At 36.4% G+C, this 17,714-nt stretch overlaps 1 protein-coding gene across 3 annotated transcripts; it reads left to right on the top strand.

The window, feature by feature from the left end:
- The first annotated feature begins 6,789 nt into the window (after positions 1 to 6,789).
- On the top strand, positions 6,790 to 15,774 carry LOC130710622 (transcription factor SRM1-like). 3 transcript variants are annotated; one of them, XM_057559951.1, is made up of 4 exons: positions 6,790 to 7,052; positions 7,664 to 7,741; positions 7,822 to 8,286; positions 14,931 to 15,774. In XM_057559951.1, the coding sequence occupies exons 3-4, from the start codon at positions 7,898 to 7,900 to the stop codon at positions 15,430 to 15,432; spliced, it is 891 nt and encodes a 296-aa protein (XP_057415934.1). In that variant the 5' UTR covers positions 6,790 to 7,052; positions 7,664 to 7,741; positions 7,822 to 7,897; the 3' UTR covers positions 15,433 to 15,774. The 3 variants fall into 3 exon arrangements, with proteins under 3 accessions (XP_057415934.1, XP_057415935.1, XP_057415936.1); XM_057559952.1 differs by having other exon boundaries at positions 7,566 to 7,741; XM_057559953.1 differs by having other exon boundaries at positions 7,664 to 8,286.
- The last annotated feature ends 1,940 nt before the right edge of the window (positions 15,775 to 17,714 follow it).

Raw genomic sequence — 17,714 nt, 5'->3', positions numbered from 1 at the left:
AATGAAAAGTAATATGAATGTGAAGTCTACTGAAACTCTTATTACCACAACTTCAGGGTTTGATGCAAAAGCGGATATCCAGACACATCAACCTTGCACAGCCTTGGAAGAGGGAGGAATGATTCAGAACAATGCTGATACAAGTGCAGTGGAAGATAAAAAAGAGGAGCAGATAGTTCAGAAAAGCCAAAACATCAGTGTTTCTGAGATCAATGAAATAACAACTGAGGAAGCTGGGAAGACAAACACATTGGTAAAGAGAAAGAATGAGTTCTGGTGTGATATTTGTAGAATTAGTACTCTGTCTCAAGTTATGTTGGAAGAGCACAAAAAAGGGAGAAAGCATCGGAGAAAAATGGTGATCGGAATGAAGCAAAACAATGGGAGTGCCCCACCCACATCCTCTGCAGATAATTTTTCATGTTCAGATAAAGTGCATCCAGTGGCTGGTTCAAGAGAAGATAGAGTTGGTGAAGAGCTATGAGCACAAGCTATGGTGCTGCAGATACTTGACTTGACAAGATTACTTAGATTTTATGTAGTATGTGGATCGTTTACTTATGTGACATTTTTAATCTGTGTGGTAAGGGATGATAAGTGGCATTAATCTCTTTTCTTATTTGAACTAAACTAAAGGTTCTTTTGTTTAGTTGCAATGTCTATCAAATAATGATTTACATGTACGTGGTGATGCATGGTTGATTGTTCTTATTTTGGAGTGAAGAGCATTGTTGTTTTTTCTTCTTTCCTTTACTTTTAATATTTTCTCAAGTTCAAGCAAGCAAAAGGAAGCAAAGATACTCATTTACTTTTCATGAGTCAAGATGAGCAGAGGAATACAACTGTTGGACAGATTGGTACATGGGAAAATTACTCACACTCTACAGTTTTTTTTTATCATCCAATAAATATAGATTTAGACGAGTAAGATCTGTTGTCTTGAAATTCACTTTGTAGCCAGACACAGTTCTAGAAAATTCTGTGGTTTTGCGACTTGCACCGGTAATCCTTCAACTCACTGTTCAAACACAGTTCTTGAATCAGTCCTCAAGTTTTTACTTGTTGGCTTTGTAGAATCCACGTTCCTCCTCTTATTGACATGAGAATCCGTAGCCTCTGAGAACTCTAGGTGATACTTGATAGTGATTAAGGTTGGTTCCGGATAGTCATGGTTTGTGGGAGGAGCTACCAGTAAGGCTATTTAATTACTAACTCGAAACATCATAATGTGCCAAATTGTTTTGTGACAAAAACAAAATGAATGTGTTTTATATGAACTTGACAATTCTTTATTTAAGAGTTGTCTAAGTAGTAACAGCAAGAGTTAAATATCCTAATTAGTAAACCAGTAAAATTAAGATAAGCGTGTTAAAAATTATAGGTCTTTCCATGAATTTCTATGGATAAAAAGTATCAATGTAGAATGTAGTTCTTCAAACTCTTGATAATTTTAAAAACTCCATGACATACACTGGATTGACTTGTAGACAGGGACAGTGTAAGGGCGGTTGGGCTGGTTGTGGGTGGCCCAAGACATAGCTGGTGGTTTAGGAGAGTAGTGGCTCTAAATGTGGGCGTGGTGTGATTCAAGTTTTTTGAAGGCAATTAAAGTTCATACACTTAGTCTTGTAAACCATTGTTTTATACTTAAACTCTCTCATTGGGACTTCTTACATATATTTCGTCACTCCCCTCAAGTCTAACTCGAGTTGTAGTCAAAAGTTAGACTTGCTCAAGGGCCCATGACTTTGATTCTAGTTGATAGTTTTTTAAGCCCAAATTCTATTTTTTATATTTGTTTGTTACCGTGTTTTTACCTTTTGGATCTTGGGCCGCTGGGCAAGTTGGCTTTTATAGCACATGTTGGGCTAGATGAGTGTGAGCCCAAAATGCAACTTGTGGTGGTGGCTCTAAATGTGAGTGTGGTGTGTGTTGGATTATGCACTAGTAACTTAATATTAATTGTATTTAATTATTACAATTTAAATATGCAAGAGATACCTATAGAGCCACAAACATAGAATTAACCCACTATAATGTATTATGTTACTTATTAGACATTGTTCATAAGGTGAACCGAACCATGTTTATTGGATAAGCCGGTTACGTATAATAATAAGATTAGGGTTTGCCACCTTTGTAGTGCATCCCTAGAGAGTATGAGTTGCTCAAATCTTAGAAACTTTGCTCAAAAGGATCTTAGTGAATCACAGTACATACAAGCTCCTCAGACTACGCACAACATGAAGCATCCATCATTTGAAGAAGTATGGTACAATGAAGATATGGTATGCTAAATGTCAAGTACGCTAAAAGTATAAGTCCATTGAATACCAATCCACACATGTACTGTACGCTTAAAAGACAATTGGACACGCTCTATAATGCTCAAGTACCAAAGGCTTGCTGAAGTTTTTCAACACATCTTGTACAAAGTATTGTCAACATAGCTCCTTTCACCAAACCACAGATCCGCTGGAAAAAGCTCGCTCAAGCAAAGCTTCAGCGAGGTTGAAGAAAGACTCAAGTGTCACATCCAAAAGCTTCAATTTGTGACTCATCAAGGTAGAACTTTGAAACTCAGTGACTAACGATCATATTCATCACATTAAGATATAAAAAAGAGGATTCAATTTGAAGATAGTGTGTGAGAGTGATGGTGCAACAAATGCTGATCCAAGGCACCGAGCTCAAATCACCAAGAGGTTGTCGTGTCCATTGAAGATCCAAAACACACCTCTGAAGAAAAAGCAAGAGAGAAAATGTTCCAATTAAGTGTGCTCCAACGTTTATCTACATCAATCAAAATTTGAGAGATTAGGATTGAGAGCATTCAATGTATATTCAATTTTACCTTGTAAATGTTTTAGAAGGTTGCTAACTAGCAAAAATCAAATGCACCTTACTCAAGAGCAAAACTGAGTAAGTACATCAATCAGATGAAAAAAGAGTCCTTACAATACTCCTTGGGAGGATTCCTAACCAAAACTAAATAGGCTGAAGAGGCTGGTGCAAAGAATACTGAGGGGAGTCCTGGAAAAAAAAACTCAACGACTTTGAGAGGCTTGTCATCATTCACAAGAGTAAAGATTCAACCTTTCTCCTTCAAGATTTAACCTTTCACCTTCAACGCACAGAGAAACGTGAACCTGTTGGAGATCAAATCCCTAACAATGTTTAAGCTCAGTTTGAATAACCCTATTGACTTCTTAGACGATTCTCAACCTCCGACCTGGTTTATCACAGACTTCCCTAATTTTTTTTACTCCACTCCTAATTCCTATGTCATTGATACCCCTGCGTAGAAGCACCCTCTACCATTAAAGAGGTGTCCATTGCCTTTAGACTCGCTGCCAAGAAACACAAGAAATCTGGAGAGGAACCCACACTACGCACTCCACTTCCTCTTTTTCTTGTTCTTTCCTAGAACCCAAGTAAGAAAAAATCAACAATGTCAAGAGAAGATTTTGTGGATGCAAATAATCTTAATTTTAATGGTCAAGATCTCTTTTTCTTGTTCTTGATTTAAAAAATAAAAAATCTTAGCTTTAATGTCAAGCGAAATTAAGACAAAAGAAAAAAAAACCATGTCACCGATTTTTAAAACGTGACACTGCTATATGTGATAAGTTTGGCTGGAACCACCACTCCGACAATGACTAAAAGTGAATTTTTTTAATGTATTAGAGATTATATTCAAATTTTACTCTACCGATAAATGATATTCAAAGCATATTATACTCGAATTAAGGCTTAGTTAACCATAAAATAAACAAATATAATTATTGAATATCCCACACCATACCATACCACCATAAGAGATCTCTCCGTCCTCTTGTTTTAGCCGGCAGAATTTTACCTGCAGCTGACGTGGTGAGCAATGATTGATTCACCAAGTTGGCTAGATCGGGAGCATAACGTGGATTTTATCCAAACAACCAAAAAAAGGTAACATCATTACTAATATTATCTTATTTTCTTTTATCATTTGATGTTTTTTTATCTGTCGTTGACATTTTATACTTATTTGGGATACATTTGGGATACAGTGACATTCCCTTCCAACAAATATTTTGTTAGGGTTTAATATTGTGACTTCACCATTATGGAGATCTGTAGGGGATTCAAGCACCTCGATTGCACGGAGTAGTAGAGCGAGAAATCACAGATAAAGCACACAGCATCTTTGGTCACGCAGTTCGGCCAAATTGCCTACCTCTGCGGCTATAGAGTAGCTATAACTCCTTGTATTACTTGTGGCATGAAGCATGTGGTACCAAGTACAACTTTTAGGGTTACATTGTTATCCTATTTATAGTGGATTCTATTGATCTCTATTTTACAATAAAATCCTAATAAATCCTATAACATTCCCTTAAAAACTTTTACAATCCACATTAAATCAAATCCTAATAAACTAAAGATTTTAGCTCAAAATACAATGAGCCAAATCTCAACAATCTCCACCTTGGCGAATTCCGGACTCCCCCTATGAAGATCTGCTGCTTTAGTTTACTGATTTTGATTTCTGGGATTGAACTCCACCTTGCTCAACACCCTGTTGCTTCACTCCTCGACCTTGGAGTCCATCCACTTCTCCTTCCCTGGCGTGGCCATCGCCTCTTGAAAGTAGACAAATCTCCACCTTGTTCCGTGTCTTTCAGATCCGTCGGTTTCTCCTCTCACAACGATTTTGCAATCCTTGTTGACCTCCCTTCGCAGCGGAAGATATCAGCCGTCACTATGGTTACTAACCATTGGCCCCTCCGTAGAAGTTACCCGACCGTTACCATGGTTACTAACCATCGGTCCCTCAGCGGAAGTTGTCCAGCCGTTACCATGGTCCCATGAACCATCGGCTCTGATACCACTTGTAGGGGATTCAAGCACCTCGATTGCACTGAGTAGTAGAGCGAGAAATCATAGATAAAGCACACAACATCTTTGGTCATGCAGTTCGGCCAAATTGCCTACCTCTGCGGCTATAGAGTAGCTATAACTTCTTTGTATTACTTGTGGCATGAAGCATGTGGTACCAAGTACAACTTTTAGGGTTACATTGTTATCCTATTTATAGTGGATTCTATTGATCTCTATTTTACAATAAAATCCTAATAAATCCTATAACAATCCCTTAAAACCTTTTACAATCCACATTAAATCAAATCCTAATAAACTAAAGATTTTAGCCCAAAATACAATGAGCCAAATCTCAACAAGATCTAATTTGTCTACCATTAAACCAATACTTTGTTGGTCTCATATGATATTTTTGTTTTGGTACATCGGAAAGATAAATTGCACCTGTCAGGAATTGATCATGGACCTCCCTCTACCCAACCCATATGTCCCCAACTCCTACCACTTGAGCTATCCTACGGGGACCTCATATGATCATCTAATATACTTGATATCATTTTCTATTTTGCGCTATATGTTTTTTAAAAATATTATTTTTCTCTCTTTCATGTTATGTTTGTTCCATAGTAAGAAAGAAGAACAGAAGAATTATGCTAGAAAAATGGGTTTTCTAGGAAAAAGCAGACATGTGGGGCCTAATATTTCATAAACCTCCTCTTGAGAAAACACTTTTACACCATGAGATAGGACGCCAACAACATGCCGATAAAACCGGTAAAGGCTCAAGTAATCTTCTAAAGAGAGTCACTCACCAACTGAGATTTTACTAGAAATAAGGAGACTTAAATCCCCAACATATGAGGAGATAATAGTTGAACTTGGATCCCCAAAACCTGTGTCCAGTTATGCCAACCTAAGTCTTTTATAATACATTCTTTTACATTTCTTCCTCTTCTTTTAACATTTGCATCCAACACATCATCTAGGTGTAACACAATTGATAGATAGTTAATCTCTTTAAACACCTAGGCTAAGGTTCGATTGAACAGTATGTATGAAGCAGAATTTACTGAAATAAGTCTATCCACTTTATGTGACCTCAAAGCTTTAAAGATTAAAGATTAGTCTCACCCAAATTTTTTTTTACACACCCAAATTTTATTTTCATCCAAACAAAGGATAAGTTTACTTTTGGAGTATTCCTTTTTTTTTTTCTCTCTCCAACGTCCATGACTATTTATAACATGTCAGATATTAATGCTTACTGCACAATTCAGTTGTTTGCAACTTCCAACTTGGTTCTGGCTTTTTCAATCCCAGCTGTCCATTTGTATCAAAGCTATTGTTGCGATGGGACCAATTGTAGTATCTCAGGATAACTATCAATATCATTTATGATTTTCCTTAATTAATACTTATAGTGGTTACATGTATACTCCAGGATGAACAATATTCAAACCGAAAACATCTATATCATGATAAAATTAACTCTTCTAGTGGAGTTTTTTCAATTCAAAAGACTCAAATTCTATACTTAAATGAATTAAATATAAAGTAAATTACACTCCACTATCTTAATGTTTCAATATATGATACTGTACTAAACTCTAAACTTACTCAAATATTACACTACACCCCATTTTTCTCAAGTAGATAATAAATTTTTGAACAATATTTCCTAGAAAAAAATGGGGTGGAGTGTAATATTTGAGTAAGTTTAGAGTTTAGTGTCATATAAGGAAATCTCGAGGTAGTGAAGTGTAATTTACTTTGAAATATATATCACTTGAACCAAGCCCGCTAGGTCTCTACTTAACTAATTTGTTATTTTTTTATTTTCTTTATAATTTTCTTGTTTTACGTTTTTTGGTTGCACGGTATTCAGATTATCTTAAATGCCCTTCACTAGGATTAGCCTTTTTTGCTTTCAGATTTTATTTTATTTTTAATTAGCCTTGAAAATAATTCAAAACAAAATCTTCGGAAATATTTAGGATTTCCCGTCCTAAATCTTGAAAAACGATGCATCATTAAGTCTTTCACAGTCAGAAATAGGGTTTTAGTTGGTGAAAGAGAAAATCAAATTTATGTTTTTAGTTGAAGAGTTAGAATTAGAAAGAGCTTGGGAGTTCTTCTTGTAGCTTTGGTTTCCTACTGTTTCTGATGAATGATTGCATGCTAATCGAACTAAGGTATGTTGATCTGGGATTCTTAATGGGATTTTGACTCAAACTTTTCAGATTCGGCATTTATTGATTACTAATTTTTCCGATCACTATGTTATTCTCATCATAACTTTTCGTTTTTCTGAAACTTCAATCAACCCTAGAACTCTTGTTGATTCCTCTTTCTTTCTTCTGGCCTTCATGGGTTGAAGGTTTTGTGGTCCTGTGCTGTTAAAACTGTTCTAATCAGTAGGGAACTGGATAACTTGGAATTTTTTATTTTTTATTTTTTATTTATTTTTAGTATGGGGATACTGCAATTTGAATGCTCTTGTTATCCATGACAGTATTCTCGATTTTTCTACTTTGTTTGTTTGCGAAATTTCTCTTTCGCATATTAGAAATCCTGAGCCCTAATTACCATCATGACGGTGGTGTTCACATCAATTTCCCATATATTGCATCTATCTATGCATTTATTGTTTTCAGATATTTCTCATGCTCTGACTGTACTTCACTGACTTTTTCATTTATCCATAGGTAAGCAATTCACAAGAGTCCAGTTGGTTTGAAATCACCATTGAAATTTACTTACTTCAGATAGTTATGGGATTTAATTGGTATTGAACTCTGTCCAGCTTCCTGCTATTTTCTGCTCGTGTTGGCTATAATTCGAAGGGGATTGTTCAAGCATACCATCAAAGTTTGTATTATAGGTACTCCTGTAATCTAGATCTGTAATTCCCTTAAAAAAATCCGATGAATTTGATGCATTTAAGTTGTGGGTTTGACCTAGATTGCTGAGCTGTTAGATAGAAACTTTACCCCTCCTTCCTGAGGCGAAATTCCGTAATTTATACAAACAAGGCTAGATGACTGTGGATGAAGTAGGTAGTAGTAGCTCTGAGTGGAGCAGAGAGCAGGATAAAGCATTTGAAAATGCCTTGGCAACTTATCCTGAGGATGATTCAGATCGATGGGAGAAGATTGCGGCTGATGTACCGGGGAAAACTTTAGAAGAGATTAAACATCATTATGAGCTTTTGGTTGATGATGTTAACCAGATTGATTCTGGTTGTGTACCTGTGCCATCTTATAATTCCTTTTCCGAGGGCTCAAGAAGCCATGCTAGTGATGAAGGAGCTGGAAAGAAGGGGGGCCATCCTTGGAACTACAACAGTGAGTCTAACCATGGAACTAAGGCTTCGAGATCTGATCAGGAGCGACGAAAGGGTATTGCTTGGACTGAGGAAGAACACAGGTTAGTTTATCTTTGCTTAAATATATATGCTAGTAAATAAATATTGTAAACACCCTAATGTAGGTTACTTATTTTAATTTACTACTTTATTTATCTGATTCTGGCATTCATATCCTAAGCAATCTGAGTATCATGGTATACTCATACAATTGGAAGCTCCTTTTATGCCCTAAAATTCTGATCCTAGTTTAATTGTCAGTTATCTTAATTCTTTGAATTTCGCAGTTATTTGTAATAAATGTTTTACGAAACCATTGCGTCTCGTGCTTCTTAACTAGGTTGTGCCATTGTTTTATCGTTTTAGTTTAGGATGAATTAAATAACATCAAAGGACTTAATCGGTAATTTCAGTGTTGATCTATGTTTTAATTGAGTTCCACTAGTTCCATATTTACAGACATGGTGATATTAACTAGGGTGCTTGCTCTGGTATGGGAGTTAAGTTGGGTGTAGACTACTTTAGTGAGTTGACCCAATAAAATTAAGCTGATATGTACAGTCACTAATAAGTTAATTTCTCTTATAAAAATTATGCTTTACACCTTCAGTTTTCAATATTTTCATATTTAACCCCATTATGTTTAGGTAACAGTAAATCTAAATGTTTAACCTGTGGTAAATTAAGCACCTATTAAGGTTTTAGTCTATGAAGGTTTTAGTGAGTCATTATCTCAGTGTGAAATCTGAGGCTTCTCTCTTCGAACATCGAACCACCCACACTTCTCTCAACCGAACTACTTTCAAACCCTAGATACAACGGTCGCAGGGATGGAGTCACATAGTGACGGTTGCAATAGTGGATGAAAAGCTCTCACCTTTTCATCATAAATCTCTCACCTTTTCGCAGGAATGGGGATACACAGCGGAGAAGAGTCTAGATAATAAAACCCTAATGGACAAAAGGTGAGTTTCAACAAAGTAAGCCAGAAGGGCATGACATTGTGAGGAAGAAGTGAATAATTTGGGGGTTTAGTCAAACTAATAAATATTAATAATTTTATGATGCTAATTTAGAATTATATAAATTAAAGATATTTACAGGTGTAAATACTAAATATGTAATTGGTACATGCCATCCTTGTATCATACTATACAAATTTTCCTGTACCAGAGAATTCACTATAGTAATTATTTCTAATGTGGTCTTATATGGTCTCATTTGCCCCATATAGAACCATAGTAGTCAATCCCGGATAGCGGCGCGTAGCGGCCGGCCCCAAAAGTGGGATAGCGTGATAGCGCATAGCGGGATGGCCGCTATTCTGAATTTTTTTATGTAATTTTATATCATTAATAGTTTAATACTATATACATATAAATAGCAAACAATGTCAAATATTGCCTAAAATTCATAACATTCATAATAGAAATAAAAATCATAAGTCTTGAACAATAACACACAACTAATAACTTCTCAAAAGCAAGGTAAAGAAGTCGAATTTGCAAATCTGAATGAAGAATGAAGCTTAATTCTTTCAATTTTGACCTATAATGGCCCTGAGAAGTCCTAACATGCCCATAAAAAGGTTCCCCAACGATTTAAAACAAAGAGGCTTGAGTCATTTTCTCCTTCGTTCATATAGCGCCGCTATTTCCCGCTATTGGCCGCGATCTGCCGCTATTTTGGCCGCTATTCGCGCCGCTACGACCGCTATTGTGAAGTTGGCCGCTATTTCATCTCAATAGCGGCAGGGAGCCGCTCCGCTCCGCTACGCCGCTATAGCGCCGCTATTTGCCGCTATTGACTACTATGTATAGAACTAAGGTATTAGAGTGATGCCGCCAATGAAGGTTGACTCAACTAGTAGACTTGAAAAGTGTGGGATAAGAAGTCTAGTGGTTCTGCACCTGTTGGTTATTTATATTTAAGTCCTTTCTGAGCCTTGTGGCTTTCCTTTGAATGGGGCAAACTTCCCTGCCTCTTAATATTTTACTCACAAATGAGAAAAGTGATACCAGAGTTAAAATATGCACATCCTTAATTATTTCTCTGTTTTCTCCTAATATTTAGGACCACACCCAAGAATGTGCGTGTCAAATGTTCTCCTATCTTATATTTAGATGGAAGAAAACAGTTTGCCTCCTTTAAAATTTGTTACCCTGGTCTAGGGTTTACTTTTTTAAAGTTAGGTGCAATAGCTATTAGTAGAATTAATTTTGAAAGAATGCATTTTGTTAAAATGATTAGTGTTTGGAGATGATATTGTAAAAGTAAGTTTAGAAGAATATTTTTTTTGGATGGTAAGTTATAATTACTTTTGAAGTGTAAATATCTATCTTGTGGGTCCAACACAATAGTTTCTCAACAGAAAAAAAAGAAGAGATTTTCACTTCTCCCAAGAGGTACTCTCTACAAACCTTCAATATACTTTTAGTAAACGAAAAATACAAACAAACAACTTATGTAATTTTAGTGGAAGCCCAAACATACATATCAGTATGTAACCAAACAGGCTCGTAATTCTTTTCCGCTGCACCAGTTAATGTTGTTTGATACTAGTGAAAGAGAAATGATCTCAACTTGTATTTTGTTGAATGTGTAAGTGGCAGACTGTAGAATATATGTACAAGTTGAATGAAGAAGCTCCTAAATTAGTGGGGGATTTCCTAGATTAGTGGCTTCATTTTGGTAGCATACCTAACTCCTAAATTAGTGCTGGACATAGTGCCTTTAATTAAGGCCTAAAATCAGTACGTAATACAATCAGTATCAGATATTCAACAATTCTTATTTTCTGCTTAGTGTAATCCTGTCCATCATTTCTTTCCTGTATCTATCATACTCAAATGACGTAATTTATCTGTTTTTGATACATCAGTTAGTTGTGCTTATCACAAATCCAGTTTTGTCCTGACTCGTTACTGTGGAAGAGGCAATTCTATCTATAAGCTTACTTGTTAACCATTTTGTCCACCCACCCCTGTGATTTCTGAAAGTTGAAATACTCTTGTCATAGTTTCTTCTTAACAATCATTGTCTAGATTCTAGATTAATCTTGTGATCCTACCTACCAACAATCAATCAACTCAATTTGGGCTTGAGGTTTTGGGATTTTGACACTAAGATCAGATGTGTGTGTGTTGGGGGGGGGGGGAATAGCTTGAAACTCCTAAGGCCTGTTTGGTTTGAGAAAATGTTTTCTTGTTTTTACTTTTAATGACATGAATGTGACTTTATTTTCACCATATTTTGTACTTTAAAATATTTGTGTAGAAAACAGTGAAAAATTTATTTCACTCTTTCCTATACAAATCTTTAAAAACAGAAAACAAAGTAAAAGATGAAAACAAGAGATGAAAATAGAAAACATTTTCTCAATTCAACCAGCCCTTAGTTTTTCTATGGTTTGTGGTAAATATATTGTGTTGAAAATATGTTTATTTTGCTAATGCTGCATTGGAGAAGTTATAGTATATCATTTTAAAATTATGTCTGGTATGATAGTTTTGAGATGTGTACCTGAAATGATACACTGAGAAGAAAGGTCATTGTTAGTATGGCTGAAAATGATAATCCCTGCATGAAACAACCCTAGGAGGTTATAAGAATTTTAATTAGAGAGGGATCAGAGTATATCAGTTTGATTTTGCAAGCATGAGCGGTGGCTGTTAAGAGCTTTGTGGAACCTGATTCTTTGAATTCTGTGGTTGAAACTTTTGCTCTGGAAACTGTTGTGGAAATTACTGTTGAACTCCAAAAGAATGTCCCCCAAAACCTCCAAAAGACTGCATAGGCCGAGCAGTAGAATGTAAATAGAAGCCACGATTAGGATTTCAATAGAAATTGCCGTGAGAGGTAAACTGTTGCTGTTGTCGTGCAAGACAATTTTGATCAAAACTGTAATAACGCACCGAAAAAAGTTGTCCATATTTCAAACAAACTTGACATTGAGTACTTGATCTCCCACGGTTGCGACCTCCTGTAAAACCTCGACCACAACCCCTAGATTGAAAGCCTCTTCCATGATTTTAATGATTAGCAAAATTAGAGGATTGTGCAGTAACATGAGCTTGTGAATTAGAAGCAGATTGTTGAGGTTGATCAGTTTGAGATAATTGAGCCCCTTAAGCAAGATTAGTAATGCTTCAATTCTTGCCTCTTGAGCCACCACATTTTCTTTCTATTCTTCTAAATTCTTGCCTCTTGAGGGTTAGTAGTGCTTCAATTTCACTATTATCAATTGTTAACAGCTTAAACCTACACAGAAATCAAATTGGCTGTGTCCTATAATCAGCCGGTAAGCCTTCAAGTATTATATCTATTTACTCCTTGTATGAAACTGAATCTCCTATTGCGTGAATAAAGAGTCGGGGATACTCTTGATACGAAGTAGAAATTCAGCAATTGACTTAGAATACTAAGTTTTATTCCTTATCTCTGTCTGCAACTTCCTTGCTTTGGCTTCAGTTTAAGAATGGACGTGAGAGCTGGTAAGAGTGCTGGCATCCAATTACCTTAATAAAAATTGGCCTAGTAAGAGAACATAGGTCCAAGAGAGCAATAATGCATCTTGTTGTTCCCAAGAAAGATACCCAGGATTCACTGTATTAGTGGTTGCGATCAAGTTCTGTCAGAAATGTTGAAGGAATTGAAGGATTAACTAAGGAAACATGAAGCCTATGACCATTGACCAGTAGTCACTGGCTCAATTTGTTGTTTCTGATACTCTTATCGGATATGTGCATCATTGGTTACTTTCATTGCATTTTATTCTTTCTACCTTAATTCATATCCATAAAGCTCCTAGCGCTCTTTAAGCATTATCTATAAAAATACTTCATTATGTTTGAGGTTGTCATGCAAACTTCTTTTCTAAACCATACATATAACTTTATGGTGTTTCATGCTGGGGGTTATTTTCTTGTTCTTTATCAGATCTACAGTGATAAATTCTGATCCCTCTACTCAATTTGACACCTGACCCATCATCCCTCTACTCCCTCTTAGAATAATAAATAACATTTTGAATTATTTAAGTGAACCCAGTTTTTCTACTACCAAAAAATTGACACCTTCCTTCCATAGTTGGTATGGATTGGGGAATAAGCTACGAAGTCAGTTTCTTTCTGCCATGCGGAAATCAGAGACTGGCCAATGTCAATACTTCTCTCAAATAATCATAAGGTCCCCTATTCTTATTAGGCCATTGGCTATACAAGTATTTGTAAGCATGGGTTGATAGCAATTATTGTTCCATAGCATAGGTGGACATACTTCGGTAATATTAAATAGATTCGGTTTGTTATTGGATCAAGTTGTCTCAATATGGTGTTCTTCAGCAGCCTTCGGGGCTATAAAAGATCATGTTTGACCCTTGATATCCCAAATCCAGTTTAACCCTAATTACTCCAGATGAAGATTTACCCTGGTTATTCCAAATTTAGTCTGGCTCTAGCTATCCCAGATTCTGTTTGGCGGCCCGGGCTGTTCTAGATTAGCGATGAATTAGCTGCGATTGTTACCGGTCTCCCATTGTGAATCATACCAATGGTGAATTCTCCTATCTGACTGATGAATCCTGCCATGATGAATTCCACGGCTCTGATGTACAGCAGTCTTAGTTTCAATTTATATTTATTTTATTTTTGGGTATCCTAAATTTTCTTGTTAAGCTTCAAATGTTTTTTTTTTTTGAACTCTGTTAAGCTTCAAATGTTGTTCGTGATAGATTTGGAGAAGTTTGCTGCGTATAATTGCTTCCTTAAATTTTCACCGATAATCATTTCACTTTGTCGATTCCTTGGTTATGCCACATTCCAACCAGCTCTTAAGGTTGATGGTCATCCCATCCTTCATGCTGAGTTCTCTTTTTAGCATTGCTCATCTCTCCAACGTTTCCCACATCCTTAAATTGCCTTTATAGCTATATTAATTATCCTTTTTAAGAGGTTATTTGTAACAAGCTTAATGTTCAGTAATTTTTAGCATGCGGGGAAATGTTGGAATATCTAAAAAAAGAAAGATAGCGTACAAGAATTGTATATTATAGTAATTTAGAATATCTTTGGTTACTTCTTAGGATTTGGTTTCATATTTTATTATATTTCATGTTTTGGTTCCTTAATCCTTATTTAATTAGGATTAGGAGACTAGTATTAATATAAACTAAATAAGGATTGATTCTTAATCTTTTGTGTCATCATAAAAGCATAATCACAATTTGAAGTCTTCATTCTTTCTCTCCTCTCCCTCCTTGTCTAAAACTATATATATTACATCCCGTTCCACAGTACCTATGATATCTTTCTGGTTTTCAGTTTGATGTTCAGTCAAGCTAACATGAATGATAGTAATATTGATGATCGAGTTTATTATATCACTGCCAATAACATTAACCGCAGAGTTAGTAAAGATGCAGCATAGCTGCAACTGGTAGCACCACTACCTGTCATAATTGTCAAATCAAAGTGCTAATTCTAATCCTTGTATTGGGAATGCTATCTTCATTTCTCATGTACAAGTTTGCTAGTGGTTATCTCTTAGAATTTATAAACTGAAATCAGTGTGTAGATGATACTGTTTTATGGTTATTGATGTTCAATTAGAGCATAATTTTTCTTTTGGTATCGTGACATGCTTCGTTATGCTGAACTTTCTTTGACCTAGTTGTTTTTGTTTTCAACTTTTCAAATTTGTTGAACAGATTGTTTCTTCTTGGTTTGGATAAGTATGGAAAAGGTGACTGGCGAAGTATATCAAGGAACTTTGTGGTGACAAGAACACCAACACAAGTAGCAAGCCATGCCCAAAAGTACTTCATTCGTTTGAATTCGATGAATAAAGATAGAAGGCGATCCAGTATACATGATATCACCAGTGTGAACAATGGAGACATTTCAGCTCCTCAAGGACCAATAACTGGTCAGGCAAATGATTCTGCAGAAAATTCATCTGGAAAATCATCCAAACAAACCCCTCCAACCCCAACTGGGGCCCCAGGTGTTGGAATATATGGTGTTCCTACCATTGGACAACCTGTCGGAGGACCCCTTGTATCTGCAGTCGGCACCCCAGTTAATCTTGCTGGCCCGGCACACATGGCATATGGTCTTAGAGCCCCGGTTCCTGGGGCTGTGGTTCCTGGGGCACCAATGAACTTGGGTCATGTTCCATACCCAATGCCTCATACATCTGCTCATAGGTGAAGTGCTTTTTAGAGCCATTTTGTACAAAAAAACAGAAGACTAGATGGTTTCTGAACTGAATGTAATTCTTTTCTTATTCCTGGGGCTGTTGCTTATATGCAACAAGAGTTTTCTGCTCAATCAATTATTTCGAATAAGCCATACCGTGAAGCAATTTAATGTTTCTATATTCAGTGTATTGGCTGCCATAGGACAGCATGAGTGTATGTTGGTTATGTAGGCATTTCAATTATTAGTTAGTTATAAAGTGATCTGTGCTGTAGAGGAAGGTTCTGTAGATTTAGATTGCTAAATTATTATTGTATTTTGTTTTGGTTTTAGTAGACTCCGCATTTACCTTCACTTACTATCGAGTTGCAATAATGGGCAATTTGGCATGCAATCTTACAGCACATTTCAGTTCACTTTGGTAGCATAGCTATGAAATTGAAATCTCTTCCCATGGCACCGGGTGTTAACTTCGGATTTTCGGACCCTGCAAAGGTATTGATATATTTTCTTTTCATTTAGCTTTGCTAAACCTAATACTGTATTTTTTTAATCATCCATGCCAAATTAAAGTAGTTACAGATTTGAATAAACTAGGAAGTTGTGCAAAATAGATAGGTGATACAAAGGAGGGGTCGTCCTCGTGTTCTTGACTCAAAAAAGCCATCAGTCAAATGTCTTTCATTCCTTCATGAACTAGTCTTTCCTTCATGAATTAATTATCCCAAAATTTTAAATTTTAGTGTGAAGACACATTAGTAGTTTTATATAATATTTGTAACGTACCTCTTTGTTCAAGAGCACATTAAACTTCAAGCATGAATACAAGTTCACCTAATTTCTGTTAAAACTCAACTTTTCCGATAGAATAATGGGGAAACAAGGTCAATCCCTTGATCAAAAAGCCTATAACATGTCATGAACAAACTATTACAAAAGTTTAAAGTTTAAAGTAAAGAGACATGAAAGATTTTATCGCGTATTTTTAACATATTTTTTGGATAGAATGAAATTACATAAATTGTATATTGTTCTACATCGAAAACGCTCCAATAATTATGTTCTGAGGGACAGAAGAATACTAGACGCCCCGGTGGGGAGACGGCTAAGAAAACCCCTAACCGCGACCAAGTAAAGGTAACCACATTTTTTAGTTCTCGCTCCACTAATTCAGTGGACCAGAATTAGGAGACTATTGTTCTGAGAGTCAGTAAAACGGTCGATCATCCCCCCGCACACCGAGGAAGGACGATCATTAACCTACTCACGATCATACGACGAGTACAGGAGTGGCCCGATCACCTTAATGGGACGACCACTCTACTAGGATGGATGGGCCGAACACCACTAACGGACGATTAAAAGACCCTAGAATGGGTCTGGATTGATTATCGGTGACTTTCCCCAAAATGGGGTAAGGTTCCAGCCACTTCGCAGTGTCACATCTCTGACCCATCAATCCCATCTCTGGACTTTAGGTCCAAGGCTCAAGATCTAGCCTATAGTTGCGAGGTTCCTTGGATCGCCAGATCTTTTGGACTGACAGGGACAACAGAGGAATCCAACGGCTAAAGATCACTGTGAGACCCAAGTTTTTAAGCTTAGAATAAATTGGTAAAATTCCTACTCACGATTAAGTTCGATGTAACGTGAAGGAAGAGAACTGAATAAGAGTTCATCAAATGGAATAAATTTATGAAGGTGATAGTTCAGGAAAAGGTTAAGGATAATATTAGAATCGATGTAACTTATGACGCAAGAATCATTCGCTTATACCTAGGACAAGAGCATTAGTAAACGACTAATCTACCCTTAAAAGCGCGATAGAAACTAATTCCAAAAATCTTCAGAGGAATGTTAGAATTTCTCTTAATCCTTTCCATGACAAGCGTTTCGATACGAAACACTGAGATATACGAACGTCCGATTCCAATTCTCGAAGGTTTGCCGAAGACCTCGAGGTATAGATGTTATTCCTTACTTCTGATCGTCAATTCTGTCGCTTTTCTCTATGTCTTTCTGTGCTCAAAGTTTTGAGTTTTTTGTAAAACTGTCCAAATAACTCGATTTCTCTGTCTAAACTTATTCCCTGCATGCCCAAGAGCATGTTTAGCGGATTACATTTTGCCGAATCTCGCCGAATTGCCGCCGAGTTTCAATTCTGCTCGAAAAACCCATTTTTGGCCAAAGCTTCATCCTTTAGACTTAAAACTCTCGGCTGAGCTTAGCGCCAGTAGGATTAGTTGTCATAAACGTCGTTGGTGACGTCCCCATCTAATTTTTTTTTTCGAAAT

Source organism: Lotus japonicus, chromosome 4 (assembly GCF_012489685.1).
Source record: "Lotus japonicus ecotype B-129 chromosome 4, LjGifu_v1.2".
Taxonomy (NCBI): domain Eukaryota; kingdom Viridiplantae; phylum Streptophyta; class Magnoliopsida; order Fabales; family Fabaceae; genus Lotus; species Lotus japonicus.
The sequence above is the reverse complement of the archived record's forward strand: the minus strand, read 5'-3'. Positions and strand labels throughout refer to the sequence as shown.